Here is a 14,258-nt window from a genome sequence, read left to right as displayed (position 1 = left end):
TATTTTCTCTCGTTGATTCTCCACTACCAATAAGAGCCAACAAGAAAAGAAAACGTAGGCAACAATATCTTCCAAGTTACACTTCATTATTCTAATGGCATTTTCAATAGCCCCGTGGAAATTTAATTATTTAACTGATTTTCCATAGCCCTTGGAATTCATCCATTTTTCTTTTCACGGCAGTCGAGGTATGCCCATTAATTATATGATCCTTTGTTTATTCACCATAATCGGCAATGATTGACCGAAATGGGTGTATAACATAACAAGATGGAAAATTTGAGCATTTCACAACAAAAAGTTTGATACTTGACAAAAGCAAGTGCCTTTGTTAAATTTTTACAACATACTTGGAAGTTTTTGGAGATCTGAACACCATATTACAGAAATTGGTCTGCAGAAAATTATGCAGTTCAACATGCTTGCTTACAGGGAGACTAATAGCTGATGTATGAATTGCCCCAAGCTGTCTCCAGCCTTCCAATTCAGATTATTCACAAGCATTCAAGTTTGCATTGTGTTCTTCATATCCAATGCAAAAGCTCTGCTTATGACAGCTTTGAGAACTAAAAGCAACTGCTATTCCTAGTGCTGCTGTCCTACAAAATGTGCCAACGGCTCTCAGAAGAAACTGAAAGGCCTTGGCTGAAATTACATGAACCTTCTTCGGTTAGCTAGAGATAAAAGAATGTTGCACTTCGACTCAGTTTATCTCAAAGATGGTGTTTTTATTTCTCAGAGAGAGATTGTCTGATGGTTGTCACAGATTCTTGCAAGAACCTGCCTATCTAGACTAAAGTGGAAAGCTAATTGACTTCACTGATTTTTGATTCATTAATACCTGGGACTTGCTATTTGATTTATAAATCTGGAGGAACCAGAAGAACTAATGGAGTAGAGGTTTTTGACCAGAGGGATTAGTGACTGCACAACATCGGTCATTAGAGGCCGATAATCTGCTTCTGGTTGCACACACATGGCTGCAATGGCTGCAATCTGGAAACCAACATAGAGAGAAGGAAAATGAAGTTGTTAGGAATTTAAGCATCAATAATATTGATGACAACGATGATAGAGAACCAATTAGCTGACCTGAATTAGATCCTTTTTGGAATACTGGCCTTGTAGAGCAGGGTCAACCATTTCCACTATTTTTTCTCTGTTGGTTAGCCTTGGAAGAGCCTGTGGAATTACAGAACATATTTTCACTCTTCAAAACTTTTGAACTATCTTTCTTTCTAGAGAAAAAGATATTAACAGCGAACAAACATTATTAGTTAACAAGTTCTTTGAAACACGGGTTTTGGGTGATTGAATGATGATGTGTTTTCGGATTACCATTTTCAATCAACAGGTGAGAGTGGGAGGAAGACACTCTTATTGAATGAATAAAATTTGAACACTTTTTTTGGTGAAGTCTTTGGAATTACACACCAATGACTTGATAAACCTCTCGTTAATAATGCTATGCTGGCTACCTCACACTGATATACTTTTGATTCCTGATCATGTGATTCTGATTAATAAGAATCAAATAGGTAAGGGTTTCTAGTGTTTTTTTAAAAAGGAATTTGGAGGTGGCCTGCAGCTAGATCAGATGAACTTTTTGCTCATATTCAAAGCATTGTTGCTAATATTACTATTTCTGGCGAAGATGGTGTCAGCTTGTGGACCTTATGCTTCAGGAAAATATAGCTTGGACACTACCTAGAATGCAATAAGAGGATCCTATTGGTCAGCTGATTGGCAATCTGAGCTACAGAGGGCAATTGACAATGCTAAAGGGTTGCTGGCTACCATTTACATAATTGCTTGTTCAGTTACAATTTACAATGTTTGGAGAAAAAACTCAACAAAAGTTCAGTGAGAAAGCAACCATTCCAAATAACAGGCAGGATAAAGTTTTTTTCTTGCAGAAGGTAGAACTGTTGAAGGCTTCTAATCAAGCTTGACAAATGCAGAATTCTCAATATTCCCAAAGCTACTGTTTTTTTAGTTGTTCATCTGTATATATAGCATATTGTTAGGAGGGTTGTCAATTTTTTACATGATCCGTAAACTTAATACGAAATTAGTGGATTAGGGTTGATAGGTTTCACCCGTTTAATTAAACAAGTCGGGTTATGGTTGACCTATATATTCTTATATTACTCTTACTCATTATAGTCTTCAGGGTAAAAACTAATGGAGTTTTCTCACTAACCCATGAAACAAGGACATGCTCGCCAGGTGGCCGCTTGGTGTCAACCGGTACACGGCCTGTTAACAGCTCTAGAAGTACAACACCATAGCTATATACATCTGATTTTGTAGTAAGCTTTCCCGTTGAAGCATACCTGCATATATATATATATAGATCACCAGAAATTCATGAACAATTGTACAATGCTTTCACATATTTTCATCTTTATAATTAAAGGTCCTGTTTATGGAAATTCATCAACAGTTGTGTATTTCTCCTCAATTTTTGCTCTGTTAAGAAAATGACATCCTGCCTAAAATGGGGACCTCAGTATCTGTAGTAGTGATAAACTGACAATGAAAGGTGACTGAGGACTTACTCCGGTGCCAGATATCCAGTGGTCCCAAGCACACGTGTCGAGATCTGACCATTGATCTTGTCAGAGCCCATCTTGGCCAATCCAAAATCAGACACCTTGGCACGGAAATTTTGATCCAAAAGCACATTGGTGCAGTTGAAGTCACGGTGGATAACAGGGGTTGGGATTGAATGCTCATGGAGGAACTCAAGGGCCCTGGCGCAGTCAAAGGCTATTCTCAATCGGGTCGCCCAATCCAACGGCCTGTGTTGACTGTGGGAGGGGTGGAGGTGGTGCTGCAGAGTACCATTAGGCATGAATTCAAATATCAGAAGCCTATGGTGTTGGTCAGCACAGTAGCCGAGTAGCTCCACTAGATAAGGAGACTGCAGGCGGCTTAGAAGATCCACCTATACATTAAACAACAAGGAAACCTGTCATTTGGTCTTACACCCATGTGCAAGGAAGACAAGACTTCCTAAATGCGTGCTGGCAAAATTAACAGATACAAGGATATTGACCATTACCAAATTCATACATTTATTTCTTCAAACAAGACAAAAGATATCCTCATATTATTATGTATGGCAAACACCGCTATTCTCTCAACATATTTAGACACAATGTGAATTCCAAGCAATTCTATCCCATATAGAGAAGTTCTATTGTCCCGTCTACCCGAACAGCGTTTCAAATCGTTAGCGATCCAGATGGCAAAATTGAATGAGATATCTTTTAGATACTGGAGGATTACCTTTTAAGTAAAAAAATGTGAATGGGATTGAGATATACATGTTCATCTCATCTAAACGTCTAAAATAAGTCATGTTTTAGTATTTAATGAGGAAGCTACCTCAAAGAATGTAATAAGCCATGTTTCCTCCTTGAAGTTTTCTCATTAAATGCTGAAACATAATTTATTTTACGCGTTTAGATGAGATAAATAGCTAAAATTTATGAGTTTGAAAATATCAAATTTAAAGAAAATTTTAAGGTATCTCAAACCACGTGGATGAGTGTGTGTTGAGAAAGAGAGAGTTAAAAGTCAACACTTTCTAACAAGGTGCAATTACATAGGGAGATATTGGAAGATGGAGGAAGCAAAGAAAACCATTACTAGAGGAGAAAAGACAAAAAGGACAATATTTCATAAGTCTGTTTTATTACAGAAACCAAGATTAGAGGACAGAGCAAGAAAGATAGAAACAAAACTTAGTGAGAAAGAATAATAAATGAAGGGAGTCACCTCAATCCTGAAAGCACGCTCCCCTTGCTTTCCTTCCCTATGCAACATTTTAATTGCAGCCAGGGTCCCATCACTGAGGACCCCTCTATACACAATACCAAACCCTCCATTGCCGATGATATTTGCTTCACTGAATCTATTTGTGGCCGTTTCAAGCTCCTTGTATGCAAAAACTTGGACTCCCCTGAATCTGGGTGGAGGTGTTCTGCTCATATGCCCTCCATAAAGGCACCCTCCCCTCACATCTGCCACATTTTAAAACATGCCCATCAAATTAAGGAAAATTTCTTGTACGAATGTTATTGGATATGTAAGCTTTGAAAATAGCTAATCAGCATCATCACCTGGGCTGGAATTGAAGGTCACAGTGGTGTGAGCTATGAACTTGCTGCTTGTGTTGTTGATGATGCTGTTGTGCTCCTTGCAAGTGCCATTGGTTTTGGCGGATTTGAGTCGCCGGAGCATTAGAATGATTAGAAATATGGCGAAAATGAGGGCAATGGAGGCGATGGATATGATGATTATAAGAGTGGAAATGGATGAGAAAATGGCATGGTGGTGGCCATGGGTTTGTGGATGTGAGTGATGGTGTTCCTGGGTGTGGTTGTTTGCAGCAGTAAAGCCAAGCGGCCTTGCAGGTGCATCAGTACTGTTGTTAACTTCCATGAGCACAGAGAGCAATGCAGGAGAGAAGAATGGCCTGGTGGGGGAGAGAGAGAGAGAGAGAGAGAGAGAGGGAGATGACTTTTGCAAAAGATGTTCAACTTTGTATTATGGGGGTTTGAGTTTGTTTGCCTTCTTTAGGAGGTCACCTCATTCTAACTTTATTTTTATCTTTTTTGAATTGCTAGAAATTCAACCAGATAATGTTAAAGATTTTATATGAGATTTATTGCTCAAATAAATTTTAAGTTATTTAATTATTTATCTCGACATGTACATATAAGTCTCGAGTAATGTTTTAATAAATCATCTCAAGTATGATATAACTTTTAAAATTACCATTGCATTTAAAATGATCATTATTAGTTACATCACATTTGAAATAACTCAATAAAAATTCTAGTCCTTCTAACAGTATTACTAGTAGATTTTATATAGATTCTTTCACATTACTTATTTGAATTGCTTGTCTGTTTAAATTACCCTCAATTCAAGCAAATAATTGCGTGAATTCTTGTCTAACCCCCCTCTCTCTATCTCGTGAGTAAGAAGCAATTGGTTTTGTGTACTTTTTTCTTTTTCTTTTTTTAACTCTTCTGGTTTTGTGTACTTTCACTCGTCTCTTCTTATGTAATTTCTATAGAATTGTCTTTGTCTTCGTTTCAGAAAAAAAAAAAAAAAAAAAAAAAAACTTGGAAGCTTATGCACCCTTTCACGTGGATAGTTATCCAACTATAACTATCTGCTAATTATTAACAATATTAACTTCTCTCACCACCAATGAATTGCAGCTTGACCCGACAGGAGAAGATTATATATATATATATATAAAACAATGAATAAACTTTGTTTGCCTAGCGCCTCCATTGTGTAGTCATCTTTCATAGGGCTAAATTATAATTTCAAAGTCAATATGGATGATTCAAAATAAATAAAAAAGATGGGGGGGAGGGGGGAAGAGGACTCAATCATTGGCCAGCTCTGGAAAAACTAATGAAATGTTGACAATCATTAGGGCAAGATAGTTTGTGCAGCAGATAATCTAATTTTGACTTGTAGGCCAAGCTGGTGAGATTGACTCTTCAGCCCATTTGGTATCAACTCTCAGGGTCATTTCGTTATCAAGGACAACCTCCAGACTGAAATAAAATAATAAATACAGAGCAAAATAGTTTCCCCAACTTTGTCATAAAAGACTCCAACCTTTTTACTGTTTACTTGCTTCTTTCCCAGCACTTGACTTTATGAGGCATGGATTGAAGAAATAAATGGAAAAGCACAAAAATAGGGTACTTCTATTAGCATACTTACTTTTTTTTTTGTTTTTTTCTTTTCCGACCAAAAGAATTAACAAATAATCCAAAAGACTTCAAAACACAAAGACAATTTTTACATTTATATCAAATCATTAACGCATTTTCAAACCAAAAACTAAAAATACTCCTTAAAACAGATAAACAAACAAAATATATGGGAGTCTAAATATACAAAGAGAACACAGTAAAAAGTACTTCTTTCATTTATTGTCACTCAGTGACAAGATTTTATGGTCAACTGCAAAACTTGTAGCAGATGAGTGTGTTTGGTAAAGAGTTTTGAGAGAATAAATTGATTGATTGATTGATGTAATATAAATAAAAATGAATTTGGCTTCTTTTTTTTTTTTTAAGGAGAAAAATGAAGTGTTTGTTAATGTGAATAAATGAAAGTTAATATATATATATATATATATATATATATATATATATATATATATAAAAAGAAATTGTTACCCAACAGGCTAAATCCTTCCTACGGTTTAAAGTAATGGATCTATAAAGCTCTGATAACATTATTAGCCCACAAAATTTCATATAAATGGGCTTTGAGCCATGGTGGAGATTGTAACTATTTGCTTTCACAAGAACCGTTAAGAGGAAGTAATTCCTCTCTCTCTCTCTCTCTCTCTCTCTCTTTTTCTCGGTAGTGCATGACCACAATTCTATTAATTAAGTCATCAAAAACAAAATTTAAAAGTGGGTAAAAATGAATAAAAATTAGGAAGCCCATGCAACAAAAAATAACAAGCATCATTTTCTTAAAATACTTTTTTAATACATGTAATTTGCTCGAAATCAAACAGACCCTTTGGTTTCAAAAGTCATCGTAAAATGGTACTGTAATAATCCAATAAACAGAGATGGTGCTCCCAGTGATCTTTATCACTTCTTACACTTGAATGCGACATGGCATAGACCTGACCCCCTAAACAGTAGAACATCACTATCTGCATGGGTTGGGCAATTGTCCCTTATCTTACACCAAAGATCCCTTCTTTTTCTGAGACACAAAAAATTGCTCATCTGTTATGTCACACAACTCATGTGGCCGATACCTTTTGGTCAAATTAATTAGTTGCTATTCGAGTACAAACAGGTATTGTAAGTGGGGTTGGGCCAAGCCCTAATTGAAAGCAAGAGAATAAAAAAAACTCATCCTTGTTAAGACCTCTCTTTCAGATAGGTACATGTGTCATCAAGGCAGCTATCACGTGAACTGTTATCTACACTCACCTAATCCCAATAGCCTTTTCTTTTGCATTGACCATATATTGATGGAAGCCTCAAACTTGATCACAAGACAGCTGTATTATCAAAAGATATCATGCTCTTTCAATCAATTTCACAATCTTCAAAAACTTTCCATGTAATTGACAACTTACACAAACTGTTCTGGGAAAAACCCAAGTACAAATTCAATTTCTATGCTCTTCATAAAAAAAAAAAAGAAAAAAAAAAAGATTTATACTGTAATTTATTCCATTGAAGAAGTAAAGATTTGCAGTTTCATCAATCATCTGGGAAACCTAGAAACGTATTAATAAGCTTAGCGACTGGCGAGGCATCACCTGGATGATATGGAAGGAGAGACTCCAAATTCATACTTGCTATGGTCTGATTAAGTGTTTGAGGACGAGCACAGTATAAATGCTTCCTCTCTGCTAGTTCTTCTGCTAACTCACTTTGATGATTGTCCATCAAATCTTCATTCACCACCACAATTAAAGGCCTACAAAGCCGCAGTGTCTCAAATATGCTTCCGGACCCTACATGACCGTCAAAATCAGTCATGAATGTAAATGTAAATTGGCACAGAAAATATGAAGCCTCCAATAATCCAAAACTTGACTTCAAACTTAAATAACTTAATTCTGCATTGTGTGCATTAAAGTTAGCACTGGATACATTCTGGGACACCCTCTAAGCTTAGCTCTATTACAAACTGCAGGCAGATTAAAGTTCTCAGACAGCAAACTATCTTAGCTGCTTTGAAATTGGTACAAGTTGCATGGACTTGGTATTTGCCCTATTTTTAATACTCCAGCCTCTTCTATGAAAATGTTCAAGTCAATTTTGATCATAACCAGAACAAGAGCTCATCTGATGTGTGGGAGGTTATAGGACAACAAAACATATCCTGATAAGATTTTGACCTTTCTTGAATGACAGGATAACATAAATCCAATCCAAAAGAAAACACAAATCAGGGGATTGCTCAGTGACAACTATAGGAACGACAATTGAAGGAAAACCACAAACATAGAAGTTGAGAGAAATGATAAGTTGGTGTCAATCGTACACTTCTTTTAATGCAAACAAAAAGGCATAAATTATTATTATTATTATAACATACCTGTTTAACTTCTCTGTTTCTTTTCTCAGGAAATTCACACAAGGACTAACATTCTACTCTCAAATCCTCAAAATACACACACACACACACACACACACACACATATATATATATCATAATGAACTAGCCTAGTATATTTAATCTTGAAAAAAATATACTTTAACCCTTGAACTACCACCACATTTTCATTTATGCCTCCAAACTTTAAAAAAGTGACCCACATACTACCACCATGTGTCAAATTAGACACTCCGTTAGTATTTGACATCAAAATAGATGGAAAAGAGGTCACATGAGTCACACATGACCTCTTTTGTGTTTTCTTTCCAAAATGCCCTTAAAATTATTAAAAATAAATTTAAGAAATAACCATTTCAAAAAATATATAATTTTTACAAAAAAACAAACAAACAAACAAAACAAAACCTAAAAAATAACAAACCTTTTTGATTTTTTGGGGGTGGCCCACGTCAACCACCCCCAAATTTTATTTTTTTTTTTGGTTGTTTTTGGGGTGTGGGGGTGTTTCCACCACCCCTTTTAGATGTTTTACCAATTTTTTATTATTTTTTAATAATATTAAGAACATTTTGGTAATAAGAATTGTACTTTTTATTCATTTGAACACCAATTTCTAACCGAGTGTCTAATTTGACACGCGGTAGTATGGGAGCCGCAATGTCACTTTTGAAAATTTAAAGGCATAAATGAAAATATAGTGGTAGTTCAGGGGGTTAAAATGCATTTTCTCCTTTAATCTTCTAGTAAAAAATGTTCACTAGAAGGCTAAAAGTGTGCTCTAAGAAATATGCCTCAAACATTGGCAACCGCATTAGGGATTGACATTTTAAAGTATCAAGGTAAGAAAAATTATAACATATCTCTTTATAACATATCTCCACCCCATCCTGATGATATTCTAGCTGTTTTAAAAGGCCAAGGAGATGAAATTGTCCAAATGACAGGTATCTTTCTTAAGAAAAATTTGAACTGGTGATCTTCCAAATGAAACCCAATTCCTTGGATAATACATCAAGCATGGTCAAAAACGAAAGTGGTATGCCAGTCTAGCCATTTTCCAGTGAGGGATAATAAATAAACAAGAGCATAGAATAAGTATCAACCTATCAGGTGCTTACCTGCATGACTGATCACTAGAGATGCTGATCTCAGATGATCCGCAATGCTTGATGAGAAAGTGAAGAAGTCTACAGCCAGGGACCCATCTTCACCTCCAGACTGCATAAAAGAAACATTTTTAAAATGGTTATCAAATGTGTATGGAAACTCATTGTAAAAAAATCAAGACAACTTGGCAAATACTTTAATAGAACTCCAACTCTAAGCATAATTTACAGATCCAACTTCAGTAAGAACTCAAAATACAGTTTTCTCTCTCTCTCTCTCTCTCTCTCTCTCTTGCTATTCTTCTTTTTCTCCTATTTTTTTCAAGTTTAAATCCAAAATTTAATTCTTTGATGGTTGAAAGCCACCAAACAGCATGCAAGAAATACAGTGTTCACTCCTTTTTATAATTACTTGCTTCTTCATCTCCTGTGATATTCTGGTTTGTGTTAGCTGCCTTTTTCCTGTTTCTATAGAACCCAATTCCAGGAGAGAGAGGATATGAGGTTCTATATAAAAATTGCCAAGATCGGCATCTTGAAATTAGACAAAAATATTCAAAATTTTGTTTAAAAAAGAAACAGAATTATAAGATTTTTGATACATGTAAAACTCAACCTGATTCACCATTACAAACCCAAGCTTCTATCTCAAAGTAGCATAACTCATTCAATCAGAATTAAAGCAGCAAACTCCCAATGGTACATTGGACTACTACAAATTTTATCAGAAACCAAAGCAATGAACCACAGCACAGGAAATGGCCAGATACTATGGTTAGAGCCCGAAATTACCTTCGTGGGCGTGTACGATCCCCGACCCATTTGAATGATAAGGTGGGTATACTCTCTTTTCAACAACTCATCCTTAACTTCCTGAGTATCAACTGCTCTAACAAGAGCATCAAAACTCGTTGTTCCTACTGTTACGAAAACTGTTCTCTTCGGCTTTACACCATCCTCAGTATCTCCCATCTATGATTGACTTATACTTCACCACAATCCACACCAGCTAACCCTTCAGCCACCAGAAAATATATAAAAGTAAACAAACTAAGGAACTAAGCACTTTAATTATAAGAAAATAACAGTAAAAAAATTATGATAGAAATTAAAAAGAAAAGTACCAAAACAAACAATATTACAATTTACAACATCCCCATTCATGTCAAAGCTCACGCATACACACACAATGTAACAACTCAGGGAAATCGCTAGTCACATCTTCAAAATGACTAGTTCATTTGGAACTTATCAAGAATAACTTATAAAGCTCAGTTTAAGTAATGTGGAACTTAGCACCCATGAGCGTCTTTATAAACCACTCACTCTATAAAGGCTAATCATCTTCCCAATGTGGGACTGAGGTGTTACAACCCCTCCTAAACCCCTGATGTTCTCGTTAGGGCCACGTCATGTAATACTCTAGTACCACATGGCGTTACTAAGTGGCTTCAATACCATTTGTAACGACTTAGGGAAAGCGATAACCACATATCACCCCAAAAGAGCTAGTGCTTTCCCTAGGTCATCATACACAAAAAAACAAACATAATCACATTAGAGAAATTAACAAAAAAGGAAAAGAAACAAAAAATATATATATAGATGGATAACAACAATCCAAAGAACCCAACATATAGTCTACAAGATTGATTGATTCCTTTATATAATTTTTTGATAAATAATTGAAATATAATTAAAACCGCAAAAGGCGCAACCCAAGTACATAGGATACAAGAGAAAGAGAAACATTTAGCTAAAAAGACCAAAAAAGAAAAAATAAAAATAAAAATAAAGAAAATCATGAAAACTAAGCAAATTAGGATAGCCAAACGCAACTATCCTAAGGCAAACAGGTCTACTACTCACCTAAACATAACCCAAGACAGTCCAACACGACTAAAGATAGCACTCCATAAAGCACTAGCAACCTCACAATGGAGAAGAAAATGATCCATAAACTCTCCGCTCTTCTTACACATACAGCACCAATCAACCATAATGACATGGCCTGTTTTTAGATTATCCATGGTAAGGATCTTCCTGAGAGTGGCCGACCAAGCAAAGAAAGCCGCTCTCAATGGGATCTTTATCCGCCACACACTCTTCCAATGGAAGGGAGTGCCATCATGTAGAAAAATCTAACGTCAAACAACCCTTTTTTGAAGAGAGCCCAACGAAGGATATCTACATCTCCTCGTCTCAATCTAAGGGAGTACAAGAGTTTAAAAAATGAAGCAAAAACATCAACCCCCCAATCATGAGCCACTCTAATAAACTTACATTTCACTGATGGAAGTTACTAGAAAGCTCCAAATGATATGCTACGAGCCTACAAAGACAGAGTCATCCCTAGCCAGAGAAATACTATTTAAATCTGGAAAGGCTTCTTCAAGGGCCTGATCTCCATGCCACATATCATGCCAGAATCTAATTTTGGAGCCATCTCACACCTCATATCTGATATGACTAAACACCTTCCCCTCCCTCCTAAACCCCTCTTGATATTCTTCTATAACCCACCCCATACAACCCATGAACCTCATTAGAATACCACCCACCCCATGAGCTGCCATAGTTAGAATCTACCACAACTCTCCACAAAGCCTCTTTCTCATGCATATAGCGCCATGGTCATTTTCCCAAAAGAGCACCATTGAACAACAAGAAGTTCTAGACCCCTAACCCTCTCTCAGAAATTGGAGAACAAACTTTGAACTAGCTTACCAAGTGAACTCTAAACTCTTCAAACTTTGAACTCTAGCTTACCAAACTTTGAACTAACTTTGAACTCTTCACCTAGCTCACCCTATAAGAAATCTCGTTGAACTTCTCAGTGTGGTTTGCAACACTACCATGGAGAAGAGAAACAGACATTTAATACGTAGGAAATTTGGAAATGGTGCTATAGATTAAGGTAATCCTACCACCTTTAGACAACTACATCATTTTCCAACCAACTAAACAACACCCTATCTTCTCAATAACACTATCCCAAATAGATTTGGCCTTAAAAGAGGCCCCAAACAGAAGACCAAGATATTTCAAAGGCAAAAAAGAAACCCCTCAGCCCAAAATACAGGCCAAACCATCCATATTATTGACATTACCCGCCGGAACCAATTCTGACTTAAGCAGATTAATTTTCAACCAAATACAGCTTCAAACCATAAAAATAAGGCATGCAGATAGTGTAGGTGATCAAGATTAGCCCCATAAAGAATCAAGGTGTCATCCACAAACAGAAGGTAGGATAATTTAACCACACCAGAGTTCCTAGACCCCACAAAAACAAGGGAAACAAGAAATAAATGGGAAAATCTTTAGAATGTAGTTAAAAGAATAAAAAAAGGTATATCAGACTTTGAGCTAAGATCTATTATAGGAAATGAACAAGATGAATATAAATCCTAAAAGATTAATACTTTTTGCTACTTAAGTGATAGGAACCCACGTTCCTATTTGTCTGAAACCAGAAAAAGTAAAAGGAAAATTAAGAGAACAACGGAAGAGATGACTGCTTCCAGGGCTTCAGCCTCCAGGAATTGATTGAGCAATTAGGATTTGTCTTTCTTGAATCGCCACACAATATCTACACTCTTTTATAGAGAGAATTCATAATTGTAACTTATTTTAGGAAGGTAAGTATTCCAATATACTGCTAGTACAATTATTATGGAAATTATAGAAGGCAACAAAATATTTAGAATCCTCAAGGGCGCTGTGCAGTGCCGTGTGACAGTGGGAGGATTGCGGTGCCGTGTGTGGTGCCGATGTGCGGCAGTGGGCTATTGCTCAGTCGTTACCTGTAGTGCTGCGTGTGGTGGTTGGTTTTCCCTTCCCGTGTATGGATCTCCGTCTACGTCTGCGGTGGGAGAGCGGCGCCACTCCGGTGGTTGAGTGGTGCGGTGTTGCAGTGTTGATCAGGAGGAGTGCTGGTGACGGGCTGAACGGCGTGCGGTGCTGCTCAAGTGGCGTTGTGGATGCTGTATCTCCGGTTACCGGCTCCGAGGTGAGGAGCGTGGCGGTGTGTAGCCGTGGGAAACTACCGTAGCTCAGCAATTTTGGGTTGTGAATTTGTGAGTCGTGCTTTCACTGCTTGGGGAGTTTTTTTTTTTTTTTTTTCCCAAGAAGAAGAGGGCTGTTTGGTTGCAGCCCTTGGTGGAGTTCCTATTCCACTACAAAATAGGTTTATTTCCATACAGGTATTCTTTTAATTCCTTACTAGACATGGCATAATTCTTCAAATTTCACCGCACACAATCATTGGAAAAGAAATCCTACCATAGTAAGGATATACTAATTATACGTTCCACACACTCCGAACTCGATTCCAAAGAAAAATCTCTGTGCGTACCTTCGTATTCAGCTAATCCATCTTCCATTGATCAACAATGGGTTTTGCTTTCTATGACGCGAGAGTAAGAGATTGGTAAGAAACGCACCGTTTGGAGTGGTAGTCTTGAGTCTTGACACTGGATCGCATGGTGTAATCTGCCGTTTAGTTGGGTCGCCATGGAATGAAATGTTGCATTGGGCCTAGCCCACTTTAAGAAGTACTCATCGGCTTTGATTCTTTTTGCATGGTTCGGGTGGGCCTAGCCCATAATCTGTACTTGTACTTTTATTTTTGGTGCAATGCTCAGTCATTTTCTTTTCTTGTCTCAATCTCTCTCAAATTCTCAATGCTTCTCTTGTTTTGGGTAAAATCAGTCCAATTCCTGATAGCATACTTTAATAGGTTTTTCCATTTATGTTACCCACTTTAGAATTGCAGAGTAATGCATGCTCGGGTTAATTGGTTAATTTTATGGATCTAGGAAGTAATGGTTTTAAGATGTTTCGTCGAAACTCTAACTATTTCGTGAAATAAAGGTCGGGGGCAGAACTACCTTAATAGTTGGGAGGTCTTTGAGAATTTCAAATTTTCAAAATTTTGTTATAAAAATATTATTTTCTATACTATACATCGTCAATGATGACTTTTTCACCCCTAAATGGCCAAATGAT

The 14,258-nt window shown here is 36.7% G+C and overlaps 2 protein-coding genes across 3 annotated transcripts; both read right to left on the bottom strand.

Annotated features, from left to right (window-relative positions):
• Positions 1 to 271: 271 nt before the first annotated feature.
• On the bottom strand, positions 272 to 4,566 carry LOC132170273 (probable serine/threonine-protein kinase PBL7). Its single transcript, XM_059581189.1, has 7 exons — positions 4,131 to 4,566; positions 3,787 to 4,031; positions 2,562 to 2,950; positions 2,204 to 2,336; positions 1,093 to 1,182; positions 842 to 996; positions 272 to 645 (listed from the first exon to the last, which is right to left on the bottom strand). The coding sequence occupies exons 1-7, from the start codon at positions 4,450 to 4,452 to the stop codon at positions 600 to 602; spliced, it is 1,380 nt and encodes a 459-aa protein (XP_059437172.1). The 5' UTR covers positions 4,453 to 4,566; the 3' UTR covers positions 272 to 599.
• Positions 4,567 to 7,106: 2,540 nt separating this feature from the next.
• On the bottom strand, positions 7,107 to 13,675 carry LOC132168407 (uncharacterized). Of its 2 annotated transcripts, XM_059579390.1 has the most exons (5): positions 13,606 to 13,669; positions 13,055 to 13,426; positions 10,041 to 10,263; positions 9,261 to 9,360; positions 7,107 to 7,534 (listed from the first exon to the last, which is right to left on the bottom strand). In XM_059579390.1, the coding sequence occupies exons 3-5, from the start codon at positions 10,218 to 10,220 to the stop codon at positions 7,278 to 7,280; spliced, it is 537 nt and encodes a 178-aa protein (XP_059435373.1). In that variant the 5' UTR covers positions 10,221 to 10,263; positions 13,055 to 13,426; positions 13,606 to 13,669; the 3' UTR covers positions 7,107 to 7,277. The 2 variants fall into 2 exon arrangements, with proteins under 2 accessions (XP_059435373.1, XP_059435372.1); XM_059579389.1 differs by having other exon boundaries at positions 13,055 to 13,675.
• Between the last annotated feature and the right edge of the window lie 583 nt (positions 13,676 to 14,258).

This window comes from Corylus avellana, chromosome ca2, assembly GCF_901000735.1.
Source record: "Corylus avellana chromosome ca2, CavTom2PMs-1.0".
Taxonomy (NCBI): Eukaryota; Viridiplantae; Streptophyta; class Magnoliopsida; order Fagales; family Betulaceae; genus Corylus; species Corylus avellana.
The sequence above is the reverse complement of the archived record's forward strand: the minus strand, read 5'-3'. Positions and strand labels throughout refer to the sequence as shown.